Genomic DNA, 20,613 nt, shown 5'->3' with positions numbered 1-20,613 from the left:
GGCAAAGGCATGCTGCTATTTTTAGAGTCTGAACTGGCTCCTAATCTAAAAAATCCCCGGGGGTGGGATATAATTTTACTAGTCCTCTAAGGGTTCAAACTTAAGGAAGAACATCAATGTAGTTTGAACTTTCAAGGACACCTTGATGTAATGACTGCCATAGACTTGACCTATTCAGTTTTCTTCAGAGTTATCTGAAAAAGACTCTTTAGAGTTCTGCAAGCCTATTCTCAGGAAAGTCCCAGAGGCTAGTATCTGGTTATCTCCTTTGGAAATAGCTAGTAATTTGACTAAGGAGTTATGTATTATTGCCATGCTACCTCTCCTCAGACATCAGTTTCGATGGAAATATCAAGAATGATATGTTGACATTGATCTCTGTTACCCGTGCTGTGATTTTGTATCAATATTTTTATTCTTCATAAACTTTTCCTATGTCCCCGGTTGCATACAGTATAAAGTCCAAACTCTAGTCTAGCATTCAAAGTCTTCCACAGTCTATTTCCACTTTACTCTTAATATTCCCAGACTTCCTTTTGTACCAGTCAGGCTGTTCTATTGTCTGTCCCTCAAGCACACATCGTATTTCTCATAACTGACTTTTTATGGAAGGAAAGAAGGAAGGAAGGGAGGGAGGAAGGAAGGAAGAAAGGAGTAAAAGGCAGGAAAGGGGGCAAGAGAAAACATTTATACTCTTATGTCAGGCATTCTGCCAAGTATTTTTAAAATTTTATCTCATTTGATCTTCACAAAGGATCAAATAAATGAACAATAGATTCTAATAGATTCTATTATTATTCTCATTTTATAAATGAGAAATCAATAGAACAGAGCTTAAGAGCCTAGAGTCACACAGCTAATACACACACACACACACACACACACACACACACACACACACACACACACACACACACACACACACACACCCCCAGAAGAGGGATTTGAAGTCGTCTTCCTGATTCCATGCTCTAACTACCTAGTTGCCACCTCTCTCATTCTTCCTTATGCAATATGTTTTAATCCTTTTGCCTGTCCAAATTCTACCCAGCTTAAATACTTAGCTTTCTACTTTCTCCATGAAACCTTCCCACACTATTATTTCTGTGTTCTGTACTCTTATACTAGACCTCAAAATCCTTTCTTCATCAGGATTCTTTTTGTTGTTGTTGTTGTTGCTGAGGCAATTGGAGTTAAGTGATTTGCCCAGGCTCACACAACTAGGAAGTATTAATTGCCTGAGATCAGATTTGATGGTCTCTCTTAACTTTTGTGCCTTATATAAATCTATTAAAAATTTTAGTGATTATTATAAAAAATTTAGTGATTATTTTGATATTGAATGATATCAATTTTCTTAGAGAAATTAGTGCTTTTCACTCTGTGAGTTTATATCACATATCATATAATAGTAATTATCAATAACATAGAAGTGAAAGGTTATAAGATTTTCCCAGGATCACATAATGAGAATGTCAGAGAGAGAACTGATTCCAGGATCAGTTCTCTGATCATTATAACATTGCTTCTTCTCAACTCTCTTAAGACTAAATTTCTTAGCAGGTAACAAAAATACATTGTTAGAGGAAGCTTCCTCATTGGATTATCTCTACACCAGTGAAATCACAGGCTCATTCCATTAATGATAATAGTAATAGTAGTAATAGCAATAATAATTAGCAAAAGCATATATTTCTATCATGGGTTTCATAGCCAAAGAATTCAATTCCAAGTGACCAGCATATTGGTGATGATTTTATCTCTACTTTGCTAAACTAGTCCTCAGGAAGAAGATACTGTCTCTTACTAAGGCTGTACATAAAGCTTTTGCAGTATAGGAAAACCTGCTAGAATTTATGTTCCACCAGCAGAGCCTTCAAACACTTAGGGTTACCTTTACACCAGGATAAGGTATCTGGTTACAAAGCACTCTTATCAGTGTCTATATAGAATATGCATATATAGCCTTTGATTTTTACAGCAACTCTGTGAAATAGATGTAAGTTGTATGATAACTGTTTTATAGAGAACTCACATAGGGTAAGTGCTCTCACAAGTGGTCAGAACAAATGATACAAGGACACTCAAAGTCTTTCTTAAGAACTTTAGAATTTATTGTATGACACAGGAGACATTGGCACAGGACTGCCCAGCATCTCCAAGCAAAGGAGAATTGAGTTAGCTCAGAAGAAATGTGAGATGCACCAAATTAGAGAATCCATCCCAAATGTTCATAGGGACAATTTGTGTCTGACCTGTGGCAGAGCACTCTGAGCTCATATTGATCTGCTCAGCCACTTTTGGACACACTATAACTCGACTCTACAATAGTGATGTCATTTTGGTCCTCTTTGAGAATGAAGGACAACAACTATCTCTATTTTAAAAATCAATTTTATTTTATTTTCAGTTCCAAATTCTCTCCTTTCTCCTGTCCTGCTCCTATCTATTGAGAAGGCAAGAAAAACAAACCCCATTAAAAGTATATATGGTCATGCAAAACAAATTGCTGAAGTATCTGTGCCAAAAAAGAAAGGAAGGATAGAAAAAAGAACAGAAAGGAAGGGAGCAAGAAAGGGAAGGGAGGGAGGAAGGAAGGGGGAAAATGTGCTGCACTTTGAGATTATTATTTCTCTAGAGGTAGAGAACATATTTTATCATGAATCCTTTGGAATTGCAGTTGGTTATTATGGTGAATGATTACATTATATTTGGAACATGAGGAAATTGAACTCTAGAGAGTTAGCAAATTGGCTCAGGCATACAGCTTTGTTGGATCCAGAAACTGAACTCAAGTTTCGGACTTCTTGTCTAATTCTCTTTCTATTATATCTCACTGACAGATTCGAGGCTGTAAAGGTCCTCCAAGTTTCCATTGGCTACAGCCATTTCAAACCAATATCTTTCTCCTATTAGATATAAATTATACTTATCATTTCTTCATTCTGCCTTTTCTAGAAGATGAAAAGATTATCTAGAAATTAGTCATTTCACAAGGACTGAAACACATGCAAGCATTAAAGAAATGAAGAACATTGGAGCTAGGAAGGACCTCTTTCAGTTGGAGATAGGAAGGATCTCTTTCATTTCATAGATGAGGGATCTTGGGCTGGAGAGACAAATGAATAACTTGTTCAAGTCAAAGAGTGGATAAATATGCAGAACTATAAGCCAGATGTCAACATACCCAGTTCATTCCTTTTTCCACTTGACTTCATTGCCTTTTTCTTCACTGTACTGTTCACTTAACAAAAGGGAATCTCTTTGCAATTAGTGGACAAGACACACGTTTTTCCTACTGACGCCCCTCTGCTCCAGACTCTTTTCACCTCTCATTCATTTCATGTAGAATATAATTTTTCTCCTATGAATCTCTACACAAGTATCTCCTTTACATCACGTTTGAATTCCTGCAACTAAATTTCATGGTTTACCTCTGCCATCTTACCTCCAACTTATTGCCTACAGGAAACCTTTCCCTTGTTTTGGTCTTAGTTTATGAAATCTCCCAGCTAGGAATACCTTTTGCCCATTTTCTTTCTATTCAAACCCTACTCATTTTTACAGATCGAACATATTTTATCTTCTCCATAAAGTTATTACAGATTTTTTTCTAATCTACCATAATTTTATCTGAATAAATTCTTACAATGTTCATAATCCATTATATTACTTAACTTGTATTATTTTAAAATTGTTTTATGTATTAGACTTGTCTTCCTAACTAGATTTAAGCTCCCTGAGGGTAGAGTTCATGTTTGTATTGGTTTTGGTTTACCCATAGCTCCTGCCTAATAGTGCTGTACATAAAATAGTTGGAAAGAGCCCTGACTTTGAAGACAGAAGAAACCTGTGTTTAAATTCCACCTCAACACATTAAAATCATGTAAATCTGGGCAAAACATCTCACTGAACCTCAATTTTCTCATTAGTAAAATTAGGATGATAATATTTTTCTCACATAATGCCTATAACACCTATCTTACATAACAACATGAGGTGTCTAATAATACCTGTTTTATATAATTGAACAAACTTTAAAGTGTCACATAATTGTCAGCTATAAACATTATCATTATTATTAGCTATAAGTATGTTTGATTAAAACACAAATTCCTATGGAAAAGTAACTTTAAAAAAGAAATCTTATTAAATAATGTGTATTTGCTAATTCACATGACTGTTAAACATTTTAAAACATATTAATATACCAAGAATTGTCTTTAAATGAATGAATGAATAAAGCATTAATTGAGCATTTATTATGTACAAATTTCTGTGCAACATGTTGGTGATACCAATAGAAAAATAGATATTTTCCTCCTCAAAGAATTCATATTCTGATGTTTCATTTATTCTAATGTCTTTTGGCATTTAACCAAATGTCAGAAATTTCAGCAGGTATGGAGCTCAGATTCTAGTTAAACCTACATGGGCATTGGACAGTGTTTAATTTGTTCTGACCTTTCTAGCAAAGCATCAAACCATATCAAGTTTAAATCTCTAGTGTAGTTCAAAGCTGTCCTGACCTCCTGGGTATTCACTGGCCTGAGGTATCTATAGAGTAGGCATTTGAGGATCAGTCATCTGGGAACTTCAATTCCTTCTCCTATTCCTTTTTTCACCTTTATAAAAAAGGACAAGAAAAGGGTCCTTTTACATAAATTTATTATCAGGGAAGGAGGGAGCATCTGGAGAACCTCACTATCTATAGGGAACCCTTGTTCCATCCAGTCCCTGGATTAGACATCCTTCATGATAGCAGCAAATACCTTTCACAAATCTCTCTCTCTCTCTCTCTCTCTCTCTCTCTCTCTCTCTCTCTCTTTCTCTCTCTCTCTCTCTCTCTCTCTCTCTTCTCTCTCTCTCTCTCTCTCTCTCTCTCTCTCTCTCTCTCTCTCTCTCTCTCTCTCTCTTTATTCTTGCATGACATTATTAACCAGAAAGGACAAAGTAATCTCTGTGGTTCCATATATTACAAAATTGCTTATGATCTTACTATATATGGAGATACTGTCTTTGAGGAGAACCTTTAAGGAATTTTGCTCTACTGAGTCAAATACTTTTTTATTTATGTTTGTTAATGTTTGTCTTTTATTCTCTAAGAGGACCAATGACATCACAAGAGTAACTTGCTCATGAATGCTTATGAATTGGATTTAAATGAGACAGAGCTGCTGCAAAATTATTAGCCTCATTCTCTCCTCCAGAATCATTGAAGTCCAGTGGCAAGACCAAATAAGCCAAACAATAAAGACAAAAGGATCTTGTGATTGTTATATCTCTCAGTCACATCACTTTAAGATGTACTCTGCTAGAAAACTGAATACAAAAGCAATATTATTCCTTTTTAATATTTTTTATCAAAATGCCATATCTATATCTATATCTATATCTATATGGACTATTCTCATAAAAACTTTCAGAGAGATGAAAGAGAAGATTGTGTCAACAATTATTGATGATTTCTTGGTCAATGTTTTTGTGAGGATATTCTGTGGTCTTTTTTCTAACAAGTTGTTGGCTTTTATCATCTCTATCTTAAAAATCAATCCATTGATGTTTTAAAATTCTTGGGCTGCCAATATGAATTTCTTCTCTGTGTACTTGATCTGATTCATGCTGTTCTTCCCATTGATATTCTTTAGCCTCATTTTCACCTCCATCTAAGGGACCTCTGAAATGTTAGTTCAACTGTAGTGCTTCCACTGTCATAAATGTTAAAAAGTTTATTATAGAAATGTGGATTTTTTTTTTCATTTTTCTCCTATATGAAGGGTCTTCCAAGGACACCGAATATAGCTCCTTTATTTCACAAATGAGAAAAACAAAGATAAGTAACTTCCAAAGGTCACACAATAAGTATCAGAGGCGAATTTTGATCTCAGGTTCTGTGACTCCAGTTTATGAATGCTCTTAGGGTAATTTGTTTTAATTAGATCCTTTGCCAAACTTGTTGCACTCTTTCCACACCTTCCCTTCTCTTCCCTCCCAAGAGTCTTCATTGTTTTGTGAAGCAACAAATCACTGGTAATATCCCCACCATCCTCTGCTGTAAAATTTTGCAGTTGAATTAGTTTTCTAACCTGGTGTTGCCCTTGGTTGGCATATGCAAGTTTGTTGAGGATAGGGATTGGATTTATTTATTTTTTTAATCTTTGTCCTTCTATGTCTAGCACAGTGCTGTGCACATAATAAGTGCTAGTAAATGTTGACTTGAACCAGATTGAAAAACATATATTTGCTGGTCAAGCCAGTGTGAATCTTGGGGTGATTTCTTTACACAAATAATGTTCAAAGCGACGAAGAAAATGGGACAATTAGTTGGTGCAGTGGATAGGGTACCGGCCCTGATATCAGGAGGACCTGAATTCAAATCTGGATTCAGATATTTAATACTTCCTACTGTGTGACTCTGAGCAAGTCACTTAATCCCAATTGCCTTCACCCCCACATCAAAAAATGATGAAGAAAATGCTGATGGTACATGTCAATAAATAGCAAAAGGCTATGTAAAAGATAACTGTGGCTTACACACTAAAACAGAGGAAGCAGATGTCACATTCTGTGAGGAATTTGATAAAACCTTCTCAACCAAGTCAGAATATATTTTTTGCACTGTAATCCCAGTGCAAAAAGTGGGTTCAGAGGAGGTAAAATGGAAAGGACCTTGTATTTGCAGTTTGAAGTTTTGCACGTCAAAATTACTTGTGTGAGTCACAAGATGTGCCTCAATTTTCTTAACTATAAAATGTAGGTGGTTGGAGTCAGGAGGACTTATTTTCCTGAACCTAAATCTGGCCTCAGACACTTATTAGCTGTGTGACCCTGGTCAAATCGCTTACCCTGTTTGCCTCAGTTCCTCCATTTGCAAAATGAACTAGAGAAGGAAATGATAAATCACTCCATCATCTGTGTCAAGAAAACTCCAAATGGGGTGATGAAGAGTCAGATACAACTAAAAAGCAACTAAACAAAAAATGAAGAGTTTGAGTTAAATTGGACTCAGTGGCTTTTGAGATTCCTTCCAATTTTAAGTCTGTGATCCTATGAACCATTTTATTTGTCCATCATGAACTCTTTGAGCAAACTTTTCTTCAGGCCATTATCTCAATTGGAATGCTGCATTAGCTGAAATAGTATATAGGTGCTTTGCAATTCTTAAACTGTCATATGAATCCTAAGTAGCCCCTCCTTTCTATCTTATCTAATTCCTACTTGTTTCCTCAAAACTCATTTTTATATATTTCTTTTTCCACGGGCCATATAAAGCCCAACACAGCCAAAGAAGAATGAACTTTCCCCTTAAGTCTATCTTTGTAGTTTCCTTTTTTTTTATTAAAGGTTCCATTATCTTTCTAATCATCTAGACTCACACTCTCAGAGCCTCATTTGCTCTCCTTTACTCTCCCAATTAAATCAGTTGTCTTGTAGTCTTGCTGAGGCAATGCAATTGGGGTTAAGTGACTTGCCCAGGATCATAATTTAGGAAATGTAAAGAGTCTGAGGATGGATTTGAACTCCTGACTCCAAGGCTACTCTATCCACCTTGCTATCTAGTGGCCCTCATTTCTTCCCTCTCTCTTTTTTTTTCCTGAGGCAATTGAGATTAAGTGACTTGCCTAGGGTCACACAGCTAGGAAGTGTTAGGTATCTGAGGTCAGATTTGAACTCAGGTACTCCTGACTTCAGGGTTGGTGTTCTATCCACCTCACCAACTAGCTGCCCCAATTTCTTATCTTCTTAAATGTCACTTCCTAAACAAGATCTTTCCTGGTCCTCCCACTTTGTATTTATCCTGAATATATTTTATATTTTCTTATCTAATTACATGTTAAACATTCAGTCACAAGAAAAATTATTTTTATTCATTAAGCCATAGAAACTAAAACTTATCCAAACTTAAATTTTCAAATAGCAGCTAAAGTATAGTAGCAGCTAAAGTATACCTTAAAGATATAAATTAAACTGAATTATAAATTAATTTTGTAACTTTAATTCATTAACCAATCTATTGAGTTACAAAATACCCCCTCCAAAATGTTAGAGACCTTAAATTGATCCTGGGTACATACCTTGTCAACTAAAGTTTGTATGATGAGTAATAATGGCTTATTTTCTTCTTGCTAATTCATTGTCAGTACAAAGATTTTGGCAAAAGACATCTGCTATCCCCTGCACTCATTAGTATTTGATATGAAATGTAAATAAGTCAACTAAAAGATTTAATAATGAGTCCTAGCTCAAAGTTTGTTCTGCAAGCCTATATGAGGGCTTATACTGATTTTTGTGACCATTCTGATGTAGCACTTCACAGTCAACTTTCAATGAAATGAGCTAATGGACTTTAAAGGATGAGAATTCAAAGTGACACCTGATGCTTTTGCTCAGTTCTTTTTGTAGCTACTCAAGTACCCAATTCCTGCTACTGCTACCACTTTAAATGGACTTTAAGTGAATTCATCACTACATTTATTAAGTGCCTAGTAAGAGCAAGGCATTGTGCTAATACTGGGGCTACAGATATGGAAAATATCACAATCCTTACCCTCAGAAAAAGTTTAATATAGGAAGTGTACACAAGTGGATAAAATACGAAAGAGAATGTGATTGGGAGAGACACCGAGGACAATAAGAAATTTGAAGAATCAAGGAAAGGTTTCATGGAGGAGATAACACTTTCTCTAAGCCTAGAGGGCAGAGAAGAATTTTAACTGGCAGAACTCCCTGGGCATATCTGTTCAGGAGCAGCCACTACAATAACCTATATAGAAAGTCAATAATATGCCAAGGCAGCTGGGAGTTGGATGTGGCTTCTGGCTCTGAGGTTCTATAACATAATAAAAATCATCTCATATCATTCAGGGAATGCTGAGCCTTTCAACAACAACAACAAAAAAAATCAGGCTGGTGGGAGCTTGATGAATATCTCATATCCATAATAATTAGTAGGAACCTATAGCTCCAGAGATCACCCTGAGGTAGATTAGACTTGAGGATGCCAGATATAAAGAAGTTGCCCAGACTAATCTGAGAACACCTCCCAAGACTCTTACCCTCCTAATGATGATCTGGAATGATCCTGCTGAATCTACAGATGTACTTAGTTCAATAGCAGTGTTTCTATTCAAGGTATATTTTCCAGTGATTGAACTTTGTACCTTTAGTGAACCATAAAGAATTAGTTCAGAGAAGGGATAGATAAACTATAGGATTTGGGGTCAAATCCTTCCTATTTAGTATGACCCATGAATTTTACATTTTTAAATATAGTTTTATTATAGAAAGAAAGAAAGAAAGAAAACCACTTTTAGCTGGACTAGACTTGGTCTCCAGTTTGTTGACTCCAGTTCAGAGAATTACTGAGTAGTCATTTTTTAGTGATACTTTCTTTAATATATATATATATATTTTTAAGAATGTGGTGAAAGAACAAATCAAAATAATCTAACTTAGGATTTTTTTTTTTTAATCAATCAGTCAAACAACAAACTTTTATTGAATGTGTACTATGTGCCAGGCACTTGATGCTCAACCATTTGACACTAATTTAGGATTAATTAAGAACAGAGGTAACCTTTTAGGCAGATGGTCTTTGGCTTTTATGCGTCTCTGAATAAATTGTCCAATGCCATTGTATTTTCCAGGGTGTGCAGATTTACATCTTTTGGATATGTTAACACCAACTGAAAGGAAACGACAGGGATATATCCATGAGCTACTTGTTACAGAAGAGAACTATGTCAATGACCTTCAGTTAGTCACAGAGGTAAAAATAGCAATGGGGAGGGCAACATTTTGGTGTTGCTTCATCTGAAATGTGGTAACATTGTGAAATGGGAATCTCTGACTAAGAGTTGTTTGGCTAGGTGTTTTACTGTATGTGATTTTTTGATGGAATAATAATTTTATAAAAGACACCAGGACTATACTATATGACATATGACCTATCCTTTGGGGAAAATAGAAACAAATTCTCATCCTTACCTCATGGATCCATTGCTAGGGAAAAAGCAAAATGTTTTCTTAGATAGTACTAAAGCAGAAAGCAATATTGTGGCAGAAAAATGGACAGAAAATTAAGAGATCTGAATTCTTCTTCTTTTTTTTTAATTTAGTATTTCTTCCAGTTACATGGAAAAACAATTAAAATTTTTTTTTTTCAAATTTTGAGTTCCAAATTCTTTCCATTCCCTCCTTATCTCATTGAGAAAGCAAACAATTTAATATTATACATGTGAAGAGATTTGAATTCTTTAATAAAATCATAGCATATTAGAGCTGGAAAGAAACTTTGAGATCATGTCTAACTTTCTCATTTTGCAGATGAGAAGAACAAAGTTTTCCTTCTGCCCCATCCAAGTACTTAGAACTATGGTAAAAACGAAAACAAACAAACAAACAAACAAATAAATAAATATATTTGAGTATAATGAGAATCTATGAGAGTATATGAAGCTAAAACAAAATGTTCTGCCTTTGAATGATGGTCTCAATTCCCAGTTTGTGTGAAATACTTCTCCCTAACATCTATATATCCTACACTTTTGAGAGTTTATTAGAAAAAAAACTTCAAAGGCAGCCATCCTAGACAACTTCAATTTGACCCACAGATTGCTTTGCTATAATGAAAAGTTCTTGAGAACTCTAGAAATATTGTCCCCTACTTAAATGAATTGAGATTATATCCAAGATGAAAGATGAATTGTAAAAATTGAATTCTTCCCAGGAATTATTCCTTCTCATCTATTTCAATTTTTTTACTAAATACGTTTGTCAAAATGATTTATCTCTCTTTCACTCAAGCTATATCTTATCATTCTAGATTAATCACAAGCCAAAGCGGTGCTACTACATAATAGTAGTTTGGGGAGAAGGGAAGGATAAAATTAATTTAAAAATATTTTTGTGCCTATGATTATAATATTTTATAATTCCAAATCAAATATCTATGATTTTCCCCTGTGCTTTCACTAATACATATTAGAGAATAGATAGACAATAGTAAATGATTGACTGCTAGATTGGGATTCAGAAGAGATCTGATTTCATAGGCTTCATTTGTCATTTAGGAGCTGCATAGTTATGTCACAACCCCTCTGGGTCTCAGTTTCATTGTAGCACCTACCTCACAATGCTTGTTATGAAGAGTATTTTGCCAAACTTAAAATACTATAGAAATGCCATTGGCACTAGTGATAGCTTCTCTTAGTGCCAAATATTTCTAAATCCTTTGCACATTCTTTCATATTAAAACACAAAAATCCTAGACCAACTTCAAGCAACTGGAATTGCCTGCATCCCTGATCCTGTCACTCATCATCCTCCTCTCTCCCAAGGGTTAAGGCTCTCTCTGTCCCTGTCTTTGGTTCTTTTAACTCCAAAGGACTCTGGGTTGTGCATCTTCCTGTTCTCTTTCCTTGCTCCCACAGGGTACTGAATACAGTTGGTAATTTTAATGATAATTCAAGGTCCTATTTGATTACTAATACACTATAAAGAAATCAGTTCAATTTTCTGAGACTCAGTTTCCTCATCTGCCCAAATATAGGGAATAGTCAAAAGAGTATAATAAGCTCCTTGAGGACAGTGACTAGATCATTTTTTTTCCTATTTAGCTAGCACAGTTTCCTGGCACGTAATAGGTATTGACTATTGATTGATTGACTGACTGGATGATCTCCAAAGACCTCCATAATACCAATGTTCTGTGTCTCTGTCTCTGAGAATCTGTTGTCATGATTCAGGACACTCTCATGCAGACCCTTTATCCCCAAAATGACACTGATTTCATTTATCTTTCCAGGAATTTCTGACATGTCAGGAGTGGGAGCCCATTGTAAATCAGGGTAACCATCGGAGTATACTCTTTGGTCCTTGCTTTGTGGAAAGTTTCATTTTACATGTCCATGGGGGGCTTCCTCTTTGGAGATTAGTACAAAACTAAACATTCTCAGACTTTACTAGCTACAGTTTCATATACTTTGTTTCATGTGGTCACAACAATATGACACTAAATTAGCCCCAAGTAAGATAAATGAAATCTGTATCATTTCAAAATAAGAACTTGTGAGCTAGGTGACCCTGGGCTAGGAGAGAGTAATGCTGAGAGGAATAGCATAGTTATAATGTGGATACCCCCACCTTTTTTGAATGCAGGAGGATATATTTTGAATTGTGTTCACAGAAGATGTCTTAGACTTGATTTTATTTCACGTTTTTATATATTAAACACAAGAGCATCTTTCTGAAGGAGACTATGGAATCTTGGACTTTGAAAATCCCTCAAATAGCTAATTCAAGTAATTCAAACAATAATTATTGAATACTGGCAGAAGGCAAGACTATTGACATCCCTGCTGAATAGTTGAATGAGTTGGCTCAACCCATGGAGTGGAAATAGCACAATGCAGTAGAAAGAGTGCTGAACTTGAAAGCTTGAATTCAAGTCCTACCCCTATACTTACTAGCTTTGTATCTTCTGGCAAGTGACTCATCCTTTCTAGGTTTAGTGTCCTCACCCGTAAAAAAAAAAAAAAATTGGGTTAGACTAGATGATTTCCAAAGTCCCTTCTAGCTTCAGATTGTGACTCTCCACTCTTGAAGAGATTTTTTGCTTCCTTGGTTCCCTAGCTTCTAAAGAAGCATAAGTATCAGTTAAAGACAAGATTAGAATGTGTAGTGGGTGAAATATGAAATGACTGGGGAAATCAAAAGTAAAAGCTTCCAAGCATATCAATTTATTAGGCAACACATGCCAATTGAATAACAAATCAGGATGAGTCCTTCTTATCTTTTGTACTGGACCCTGAATATAAGCAGAGACAGATTTTTATGTATCAAAATCAACTAATTTAATTAATTAAAGGAAAACAACTAACTAGGATACAAAATTAAATGATTTGATTTCTATTTGAAAGAAAGATTGGGAGCTTTCTTTCTGAATTAGGAAGGAAAAGAATGAACAAGTGCAGTTCTCTGAAATCAGAAACAGAGGTATCCCATGTTCCTCAAGTGTCTTATGTTCAGTTGAAGGGATATAGAAATAATAACTAATTGACTAGCTCAGGGCCAGTTTTCAGATAAGCTGTATGAGTTGTTTGAGATGTATAATTGTGAGAAAATTCCTTGTATCAGTCTGTGAATTTGACTGGGTTCCTGGTCGACACAACCTAGATCTATAGTTAAGGGTCTCTTCCCAATCACGCAGGACTGTGTTCAAACAATGCATAAAAGTCTTTTCATAATTCCCCAAATTTAATAAAGTTTCCTTACAAAATTGGAGTAGGCCTATAATTAAATAGAAAGGGAATTGAGCTAGCTCCATATTTGAGTCACAAGATGGAGTCATTGTGGCTCACTCAATTCCTTCAAATGAATAATTGATTACCCCTGGACTCTCCTAGACAAATCAAGCCCATTGAAATTGAGGACACCATTCCAAAGTCAATGAATATTGTCTCCTGACACCAGCAATGAAATCTGGTTTGTTGTTAATTGGGTGGCTGCTTGGGAAAAGATTCTTTAGTGTCTGGGGAATGTCATACCTTCCCTCTTAGAAAATTTTCTTTCCTTCTTAGAAACAAACTGGGGACAACTATATGGTACAGTTGTTAGAGCTCCAGCTCTGAACTCAGGGGGAACTGAGTTCAAATCCCATCTTAGACACATACTAGCTGTGTGGCCCTGGGCAAGTCACTGAATCCTGATTGCTTCCCTCCGCTCCAAAAAAAAGAGCAAATTGGGTAGTCTTAGAAAGGATGAATGCAAGCAGGGAAGAATTAATTGAGGCTCCCTTCAGTTTTTCAATGGGTAAATTTTCTAATCATAGACTAAAGTCTAATATTGATCTGGAATTAAGGGTAGCTAGCCCATCTTCTGCAAAATCAAATTAACAGTCACTTACAAAAATGGTTTCATTTTCCAACCAACTAAGGGATTAGATAATCTCTTATTGACTGTGAGGACTTTAAGCTTCTGTGCCTCTAAAATGATAACTGGGACATTAGTTTTGGTTGCTCTAAACCAGCTCCCCTCACCCCACAAGCTAACCATTTGCTTACTGAACTGCTTCATTTTCTGCATCTGTAGATCTTTCAGAAACCGCTGATGGAGTCTGAGCTGCTGACAGAAAAAGAGGTGGCTATGATTTTTGTTAACTGGAAGGAGCTGATAATGTGTAATATCAAACTGCTGAAGTAAGCCTCTTTTCTCTAATTACCACAATGCTTTGCTTTCTTGGTTTCTCAGACTAGTGGTTTTGTGTGTGGGGAGGGGGAGGTTCTTTGTTTCATTTAATCATGCTCTTTGTTTTTCTGTTTTACTCACACAAATACTCACTCATAGTCTATAACCCCTTTTTTTGGTCTTTTCTAGAAATGTCTCTGCTCCTCCCACTTCTCCCATTCTCATTGCCTATAATGACATATTAAAAACATTTTCTTATTTTGAATGTGCTTCTAAAGAAACATTTTCCTTCCTAAATATCATTCCAGGGAAGTGGAATTAAAAGCCCAGTTGAGGGTTTATACTCTCCACAATATTTACACTCAGTCACATACATATCCTGGCCAGGAATATTTGAGAAAAATTCTTGGCTCGTGTACCTGAAGAATTTTGGAACTATTCATTCCACTCAAATATCAGCTTTCTTAAGGAAATATACTTAACTGTCAGCATTCACAGAGTTGTTGGCCAGAAGTGTTTCTGTTTGAATCCTCAAAGGCAACTTAGTACAGTAGAAAAAGGATTGAGCTAGGAAAAAGGATACCATGTTTGAGACCCAGCTCTGCCACATACTAAAGTCAGAAAAGATGGGTTCAAATACGAGTTTGGCTACTTACTCTGGATCCTCACTGAACAAGTCCCTGACTAGCCTGAGAACCAGTTTTCTTTTTTGTAAAATAATGCTAATATTACATATCTTATAAGCTTGTTGTGGGACAGAATTTTTTTTTAATTATAAAATACAGTACAGGATATCCCAAATGTTTGAGTGGATTTTTACATTACAAATACTAAACTAGTAGTAATACTAAGCTTACAACCGTACTCAGATTGTTTTAGAACACCCTATATAAATATTATTGTTATTGGCATTTCTTAATTGCTTTCTGACCTTCTATTTTCTCAAATGTAAGGTGAGGAGACTTAGTGGTCTTCAAAGTCTGTTCTAGCCCTAAAATTGTTGTGTGCAACAAAACTCCAGCAAAACATGGCTGATGATTATATGCATTGGTATAGAACATAGATAAGATTATGGTCCTTCAGACTGCAAAACCCTTTTATGATAAAAACCTGATATAACTTAGTCTATTACTGAAGATAGTTCCTCCTGTCCCCTCATGTCAGTGTTAAATAGGCTTCTATTGTGGTGTGTAGAAGTCTAGCCCTTTCTAAAATTCAGTCTCTGTCTTCTATATCTACCATCTTGTGAATAAACCCCAAGCTTACTGATAGAAATTGGATTAATGAGCTGTGTGTGTGTGTGTGTGTGTGTGTGTGTGTGTGTTTAGGGGATAGATGGAGGACATGAATAAGTACAATTCTAAGATTTCTTAATCCATCCAAAGAATCTAAAAATCATTTAAAATTAATGAAATTTTGGTTAAAAAGTAATTATCTCCACTACCATGGAACTGTCCTTCCTTTGCAGTGGCAATAATGTTAGATAGTAGAAGAAATACAACCTCAGAGTAATGAGGTATGGTGTAGATTTTGGAGTCAGAGAATATGGGCTCACCTCTACCGATCTGCTGTGTAACCTTTAGCAATTTGAATTGGGGTTGGTATCACTCATCTTCTCTCTCTAAGCTAGAAACCACAAGCCCCCAAAACCCAGAACTCCTGAGGAGACTTGAAGCACACACACATACACACAGTCTCTCTCTTTGTCTATGTCTCTGTTTCTGTCTCTGTCTCTCTTTGTTTCTGTTTCTGTCTGTCTCTGTCTTTCTCTGTTTCTCTCCGTATTTCTCTCTGTTTCTCTCTATATCTCTCTGTGTGTCTCTCTCCCCCTCCACAAAAACACAGAGCACTGATCTCCAGCAATAAGGAATGAGTTTCTCATCACTAGATTTTGGGAGTGGGATTACAAAAATACATTTAATGAGATCTGAGTAAGAAAGTCTTAAATCATTCTGGTGAATCATGGCAGGTGCCCTTTGGAGGTGATATTTGAACCAGTCTTTAAAGGACTGGTATGAATTTAACAGGTAAAAAGAGGGAGGGTGGACAATCCCAGGGTAGGTAACATCATAAGCAAAGGTTTGGAAGTGTGAGTGCTGTACGTTTTCCTCTAGACAAAAGAAAATGTCTAATTTAGCTGAATATTTGGTATATGAACAGGAGTGATTTGAGAGAATGTTGGTGCAGGATAGTGATGTCAGATGGTAGATTTAAACACTAGGTAGTTGACTCAGTGATCAACAGGGAGCTAACTGAAGATTTTGATGTAGATCTAAAGATAAGAAGTATTGTGCTAACAGCAATATAAAACATATGTTAGAAGGAAAATAGATGAGAAGACTCTTAGGAAGTAACTGCGATAAGCTAGGCAGAAGAATGTAAACCTGTAATGGGACACTATAACTTTATTTGATTTATGGTATGGAATATTTGGTTTGTAGTATAGAAACCATGGCTAGTCATTGAAAGCCATTGGGGAATGAGGAGAAAGGCGGAATGCTGAGGAAGTTTCAAAACCAAATTTAACACCTTTCTCCTGAAACCTCCTATGCTTCTGGACACTCTTCTTTCTTTTAATGGCATCCTTTTTCTCTAGTCACTCAGACTTAAAAACTTGAATCTTATTTACCTTTCCTCTCTCTAGTTCCTAGTGAATCTACCAAATCCTCTCTTTTCTATTCCTACAAAATCCCTTACAAAATCACTCCAAGCTCTCCACTCTAGTTCAGTCGTAGTGGGAACGGGGGGATGCACAAAGAGGGAAAAAAGTATGATCCATTTGCTTTCCAGATTATATAATCAAGACTCCTAGGAAATTTTTATGATTCTCTTCAATTTTTCCATCACAACTATTAAGAGAATTGTCTGCTTTTTAAACAGTAAAACTGTAACTGAGATTGTACCTCTCCTTTCAGGGCTGCCCTAGTTCTGTGATGAAAAGACCATTCCCTTAAATTTTCCAGCAGAACTGATCTTGCAAACTCAATAATTTTTTTAAAATGTTGGCTATTTAGCATAAATTTATAGATTTCACCTCAATAAATTTCATACAAAACTTTTCCCCTCAAAATATGCATTGATTACAGTAATAAAATTTTAATTCAAAAATAAATATACCAAGTTTTTGAAAATTTAGCCCTAATTCAAAAATTCTTCTTTCATCTTTCTATTCATCTCTCAATCGTTCTTGCAAAAAGGAAATGGATCAGGTTACACTTGTTTTTAGGGACACATATTTCAGGAACCAGGAGAATAGACCTCATTAACAGGACTGCAGTCATCTAGGAAAAGAGAAAGCACATCTGGGCAAGAGTTTATAAAATGTCTCCTAACTCCAAATATCACTGTCAGAGGAAAAAGCACATGCTTTGATTCTACAGTTTTATTCTTCCTTCATTCTACTCCTTGACTTTTTACCTGGCAAAATTTCATACTTACACAGGCACACACTTGTAAATTTAATCTACATTAATAATATTTTCCTCATCATATTCTTCAGCCTAGGCAATCAACAGAATAATAAATCAAGCCCTGATTTGTTACATTTGCTGATTCCAGAGATGTAAATGTTCATGCTGAAAATTTAACAATGGGGAGCCTGTTAAAGCTGACTCCATCATACCATTGACCTTTGAAGGTCACATCTTTCCATTCCAACGTTCAAACCAGCACTTCTAATATACCAAAGATAACAACAATGGTTCAGGAGTCAACTGCTTATTCCAAATTGAATTATTATTGTAGCAAAGGAGTAGGCAGGAGAGCTGGAAAGTTGGGTAGGCAATCCCGTATCTGACCATCCCTTCACCTTTCTTCCTTAAGGCCTATTGTTATGCTTCAGTTCTCTTCTGGAGATTATTAGATTATACTTCCATTCTAGATCTATGGTTCTTTTGAAGATGTTTGGTACCTTCCAATGAAGAGCTTAGATTGGCAAAGTTCAAAGGAATCAGGATAAGGATATTTTTAAAAGAACTATATTTGGAATAGATCTAGATTTCGGGGTAAGTCTAGTTAACCCAATAAGGATGTGAGCTACAAAAAGATATTAATGAATTCAGTTTTGGTTATACTAGTGACTATCTAGCAGACTCAATGTTAATATAATTTTTACTTTCTTAACTTATAATCAGGAAGTGTCTCTGAGGTCCCAGCAAAAGGATAAATAGCAGTATTACTGTAGGAGTTCTTTTGGTTTTAAATGACTTAAAGTTTGCCTTTGCCAATACTGTCTTAATAAATGTTAGTGGAATTGAATTGGGAGCCTCATCTATCTTTCCTCACCTCCAATTTCTCAACATCTTTCTACTTTCCCTCACCTGAGGCTCTTATTATGACATTCACAAGCCAAGTCAAGTTAACAAGTTTTTATTAAGTGCTTCTCATGTGCCATTTACTATGCTAAGTACTGGCAATATCTCTCCTCCCGAAATGGGCAAAACAGTTTTTACCTTCAAGGGTCTCATAATCTAAGAGGGAGACAGTAAGCAAAAACAGATTTGTGAAGGATAAATTAGAGATAATCAACAGAGAGAAAGCCCTCGCATTAAGGAAAAGGCTTCTTTTAAAAGCTAAGATATTTTCTGGGAATTGGTGGAAGCCAGGAGCCAGAGTTAAGGAGGGAGAGAGTTCCAGGTGTGGAAGACAGCAACTGCCCAGAATCGAGAGAATTGTGTCTTCTTTAAGAAGTAACAAAGAGGCTGGTATCTGAATTATAGAGTACATGGGAGTGAATTAGGTATTTGGAGACTGGAAATATATATATCTATATATCTATATCTATATAGATATATATCTATATAGATATACATATATCTATATATCTATATCTATATATATCTATCTATATAGATAGATATATATAGATATAGATATATAGAACACCAAACAGAGGACTATATATTTGATCTTGAGTAATAGGGAATTCCTAAAGCATATTGAATAGAAGTGGGTCAGAGGTGTTGACATGGAGGTGATCAGTGCTTTAAAAAGATCACTTTGACAGCTGAGTGAGGGCTGGCTTGGTATCATGTTCTGGGAAGACTAAAACTTCTGGTGTGAAGACTACTGAGATTTTTTTAAGGGCTGCTTTTCATCTTTGGTATCCATCTAATTCACCCAGTTTTTATTTGTGGCTTCCTTGTGGGGCATGGAGTGGCTATATTAGGTAAATCATTTTAGTAGGTTGAGGGTAAAACTGAGTGCTCTAAGATCCAACAATGAGTTAGGGGGTGTCTGCCCTAAGCATGTGAAGACTTTCCCCAGCATAATGGATGGATGAGAAAAGTATGGTTCCAATTCAGCTGACCATGAAGGCAGCTGAAGCAGGTCCCGTGAAGCACTTAGGGCTTGGTTAAACATCAAAGACTCCAAGGTCATCCATCCACTGCATTCTGAGCCATCTTGACATTTGTCTTGTCCCTGGGCTTCAGTGGCTCTGGAAAGAGAGAATGAAGCTGACAAATTCGGGCAATTCTGCCTTACTTAAATCTAATTTATGCATGATTCAAAAGACATCACCCATTTCATTTTACTCTTTTTACCTAGGTCAAAGTCTTGTGGCAATAGGCAAGTGACAAGCAGCAGGTAAAAACATACTGGGAATTGAAGTCACAGCCCTGAACATAGGCAGCACAGGCCATAGGCTCATCTTCTCATTGGTCTAAAGCAGCTCTGGGATTCAGCAGCTCCCTGGGGGTCTGAGCAAAGTTTTGGAAGGATCATACGCTCACCTCCTAGCGTGAGGAAAGGGCTAGAGAAGGTGCACTAAAAATTGTCTTCTTCATTCAACCCTGGCGTGCTTACCATGGCAAGCAGACTCTACCGTCAAAACACACAAAAAGTGTAAAAACATTGACAAAGATGATTTTGCTCAATGTCAGTACATGGATTGTGTGCACTTAGGGAAAAAAAGAAATCCAGTAGACTTGAATTGCAATTCTTGTTGCAAGAGAACATACTCTCAATGTTTCTGAAGGACTTTTGGAATTGTTTGTGAGGTATGGGAAATGGTCTATGAGTTCAGCAAAATTGCAGTAGTTTAAAAGAAATTTAATATGTGCAAATTCAGAGCCATCTCTATTCCAAATCTGCATATAGACTACTTGTGCTCAGCCTCTCAAGTTCATATTGGTCTGATAAGTCAAAGTCAGACATACTTTACCTTGACCCCTATATAGCAATGCCTTTTTATCATCTTTAAGATTGAAGGACAGCTGCCAACATCACAGTGAAGGATGATTTTGGTTAGGGAAAGATTTGAGGCAGAGATTACCAACCAGTTAAGTATTAAGTGCAAGTACCAGGATAGTGACAAAATGAAAGGGGAATAGGGGACATTAGATATCATATTCTATTCCCGCCTTGGTCTGTAGACTTCAGAATATTTTAATCTAGTATCTATTGCCTTTGAAATGTTGATTAATT

The 20,613-nt window shown here is 36.0% G+C and overlaps 1 protein-coding gene across 1 annotated transcript in view; it reads left to right on the top strand.

Moving 5' to 3' along the window:
* Positions 1-20,613, top strand: part of ITSN1 (intersectin 1) — a 256,471-nt gene that overhangs the window by 197,008 nt on the left and 38,850 nt on the right. The window contains exons 30-31 of the mRNA XM_051984917.1: positions 9,648-9,769; positions 14,092-14,198. Coding sequence (XP_051840877.1) covers positions 9,648-9,769; positions 14,092-14,198 — 229 coding nt within the window. The remainder of the gene's footprint in view (positions 1-9,647; positions 9,770-14,091; positions 14,199-20,613) is intronic.

The sequence above is a fragment of the Antechinus flavipes genome, chromosome 3 (genome assembly GCF_016432865.1).
Source record: "Antechinus flavipes isolate AdamAnt ecotype Samford, QLD, Australia chromosome 3, AdamAnt_v2, whole genome shotgun sequence".
In the NCBI taxonomy this organism is placed as follows: domain Eukaryota; kingdom Metazoa; phylum Chordata; class Mammalia; order Dasyuromorphia; family Dasyuridae; genus Antechinus; species Antechinus flavipes.
Note: the sequence above shows the minus strand (reverse complement) of the source record. Positions and strands in the feature narration are given on the sequence as shown.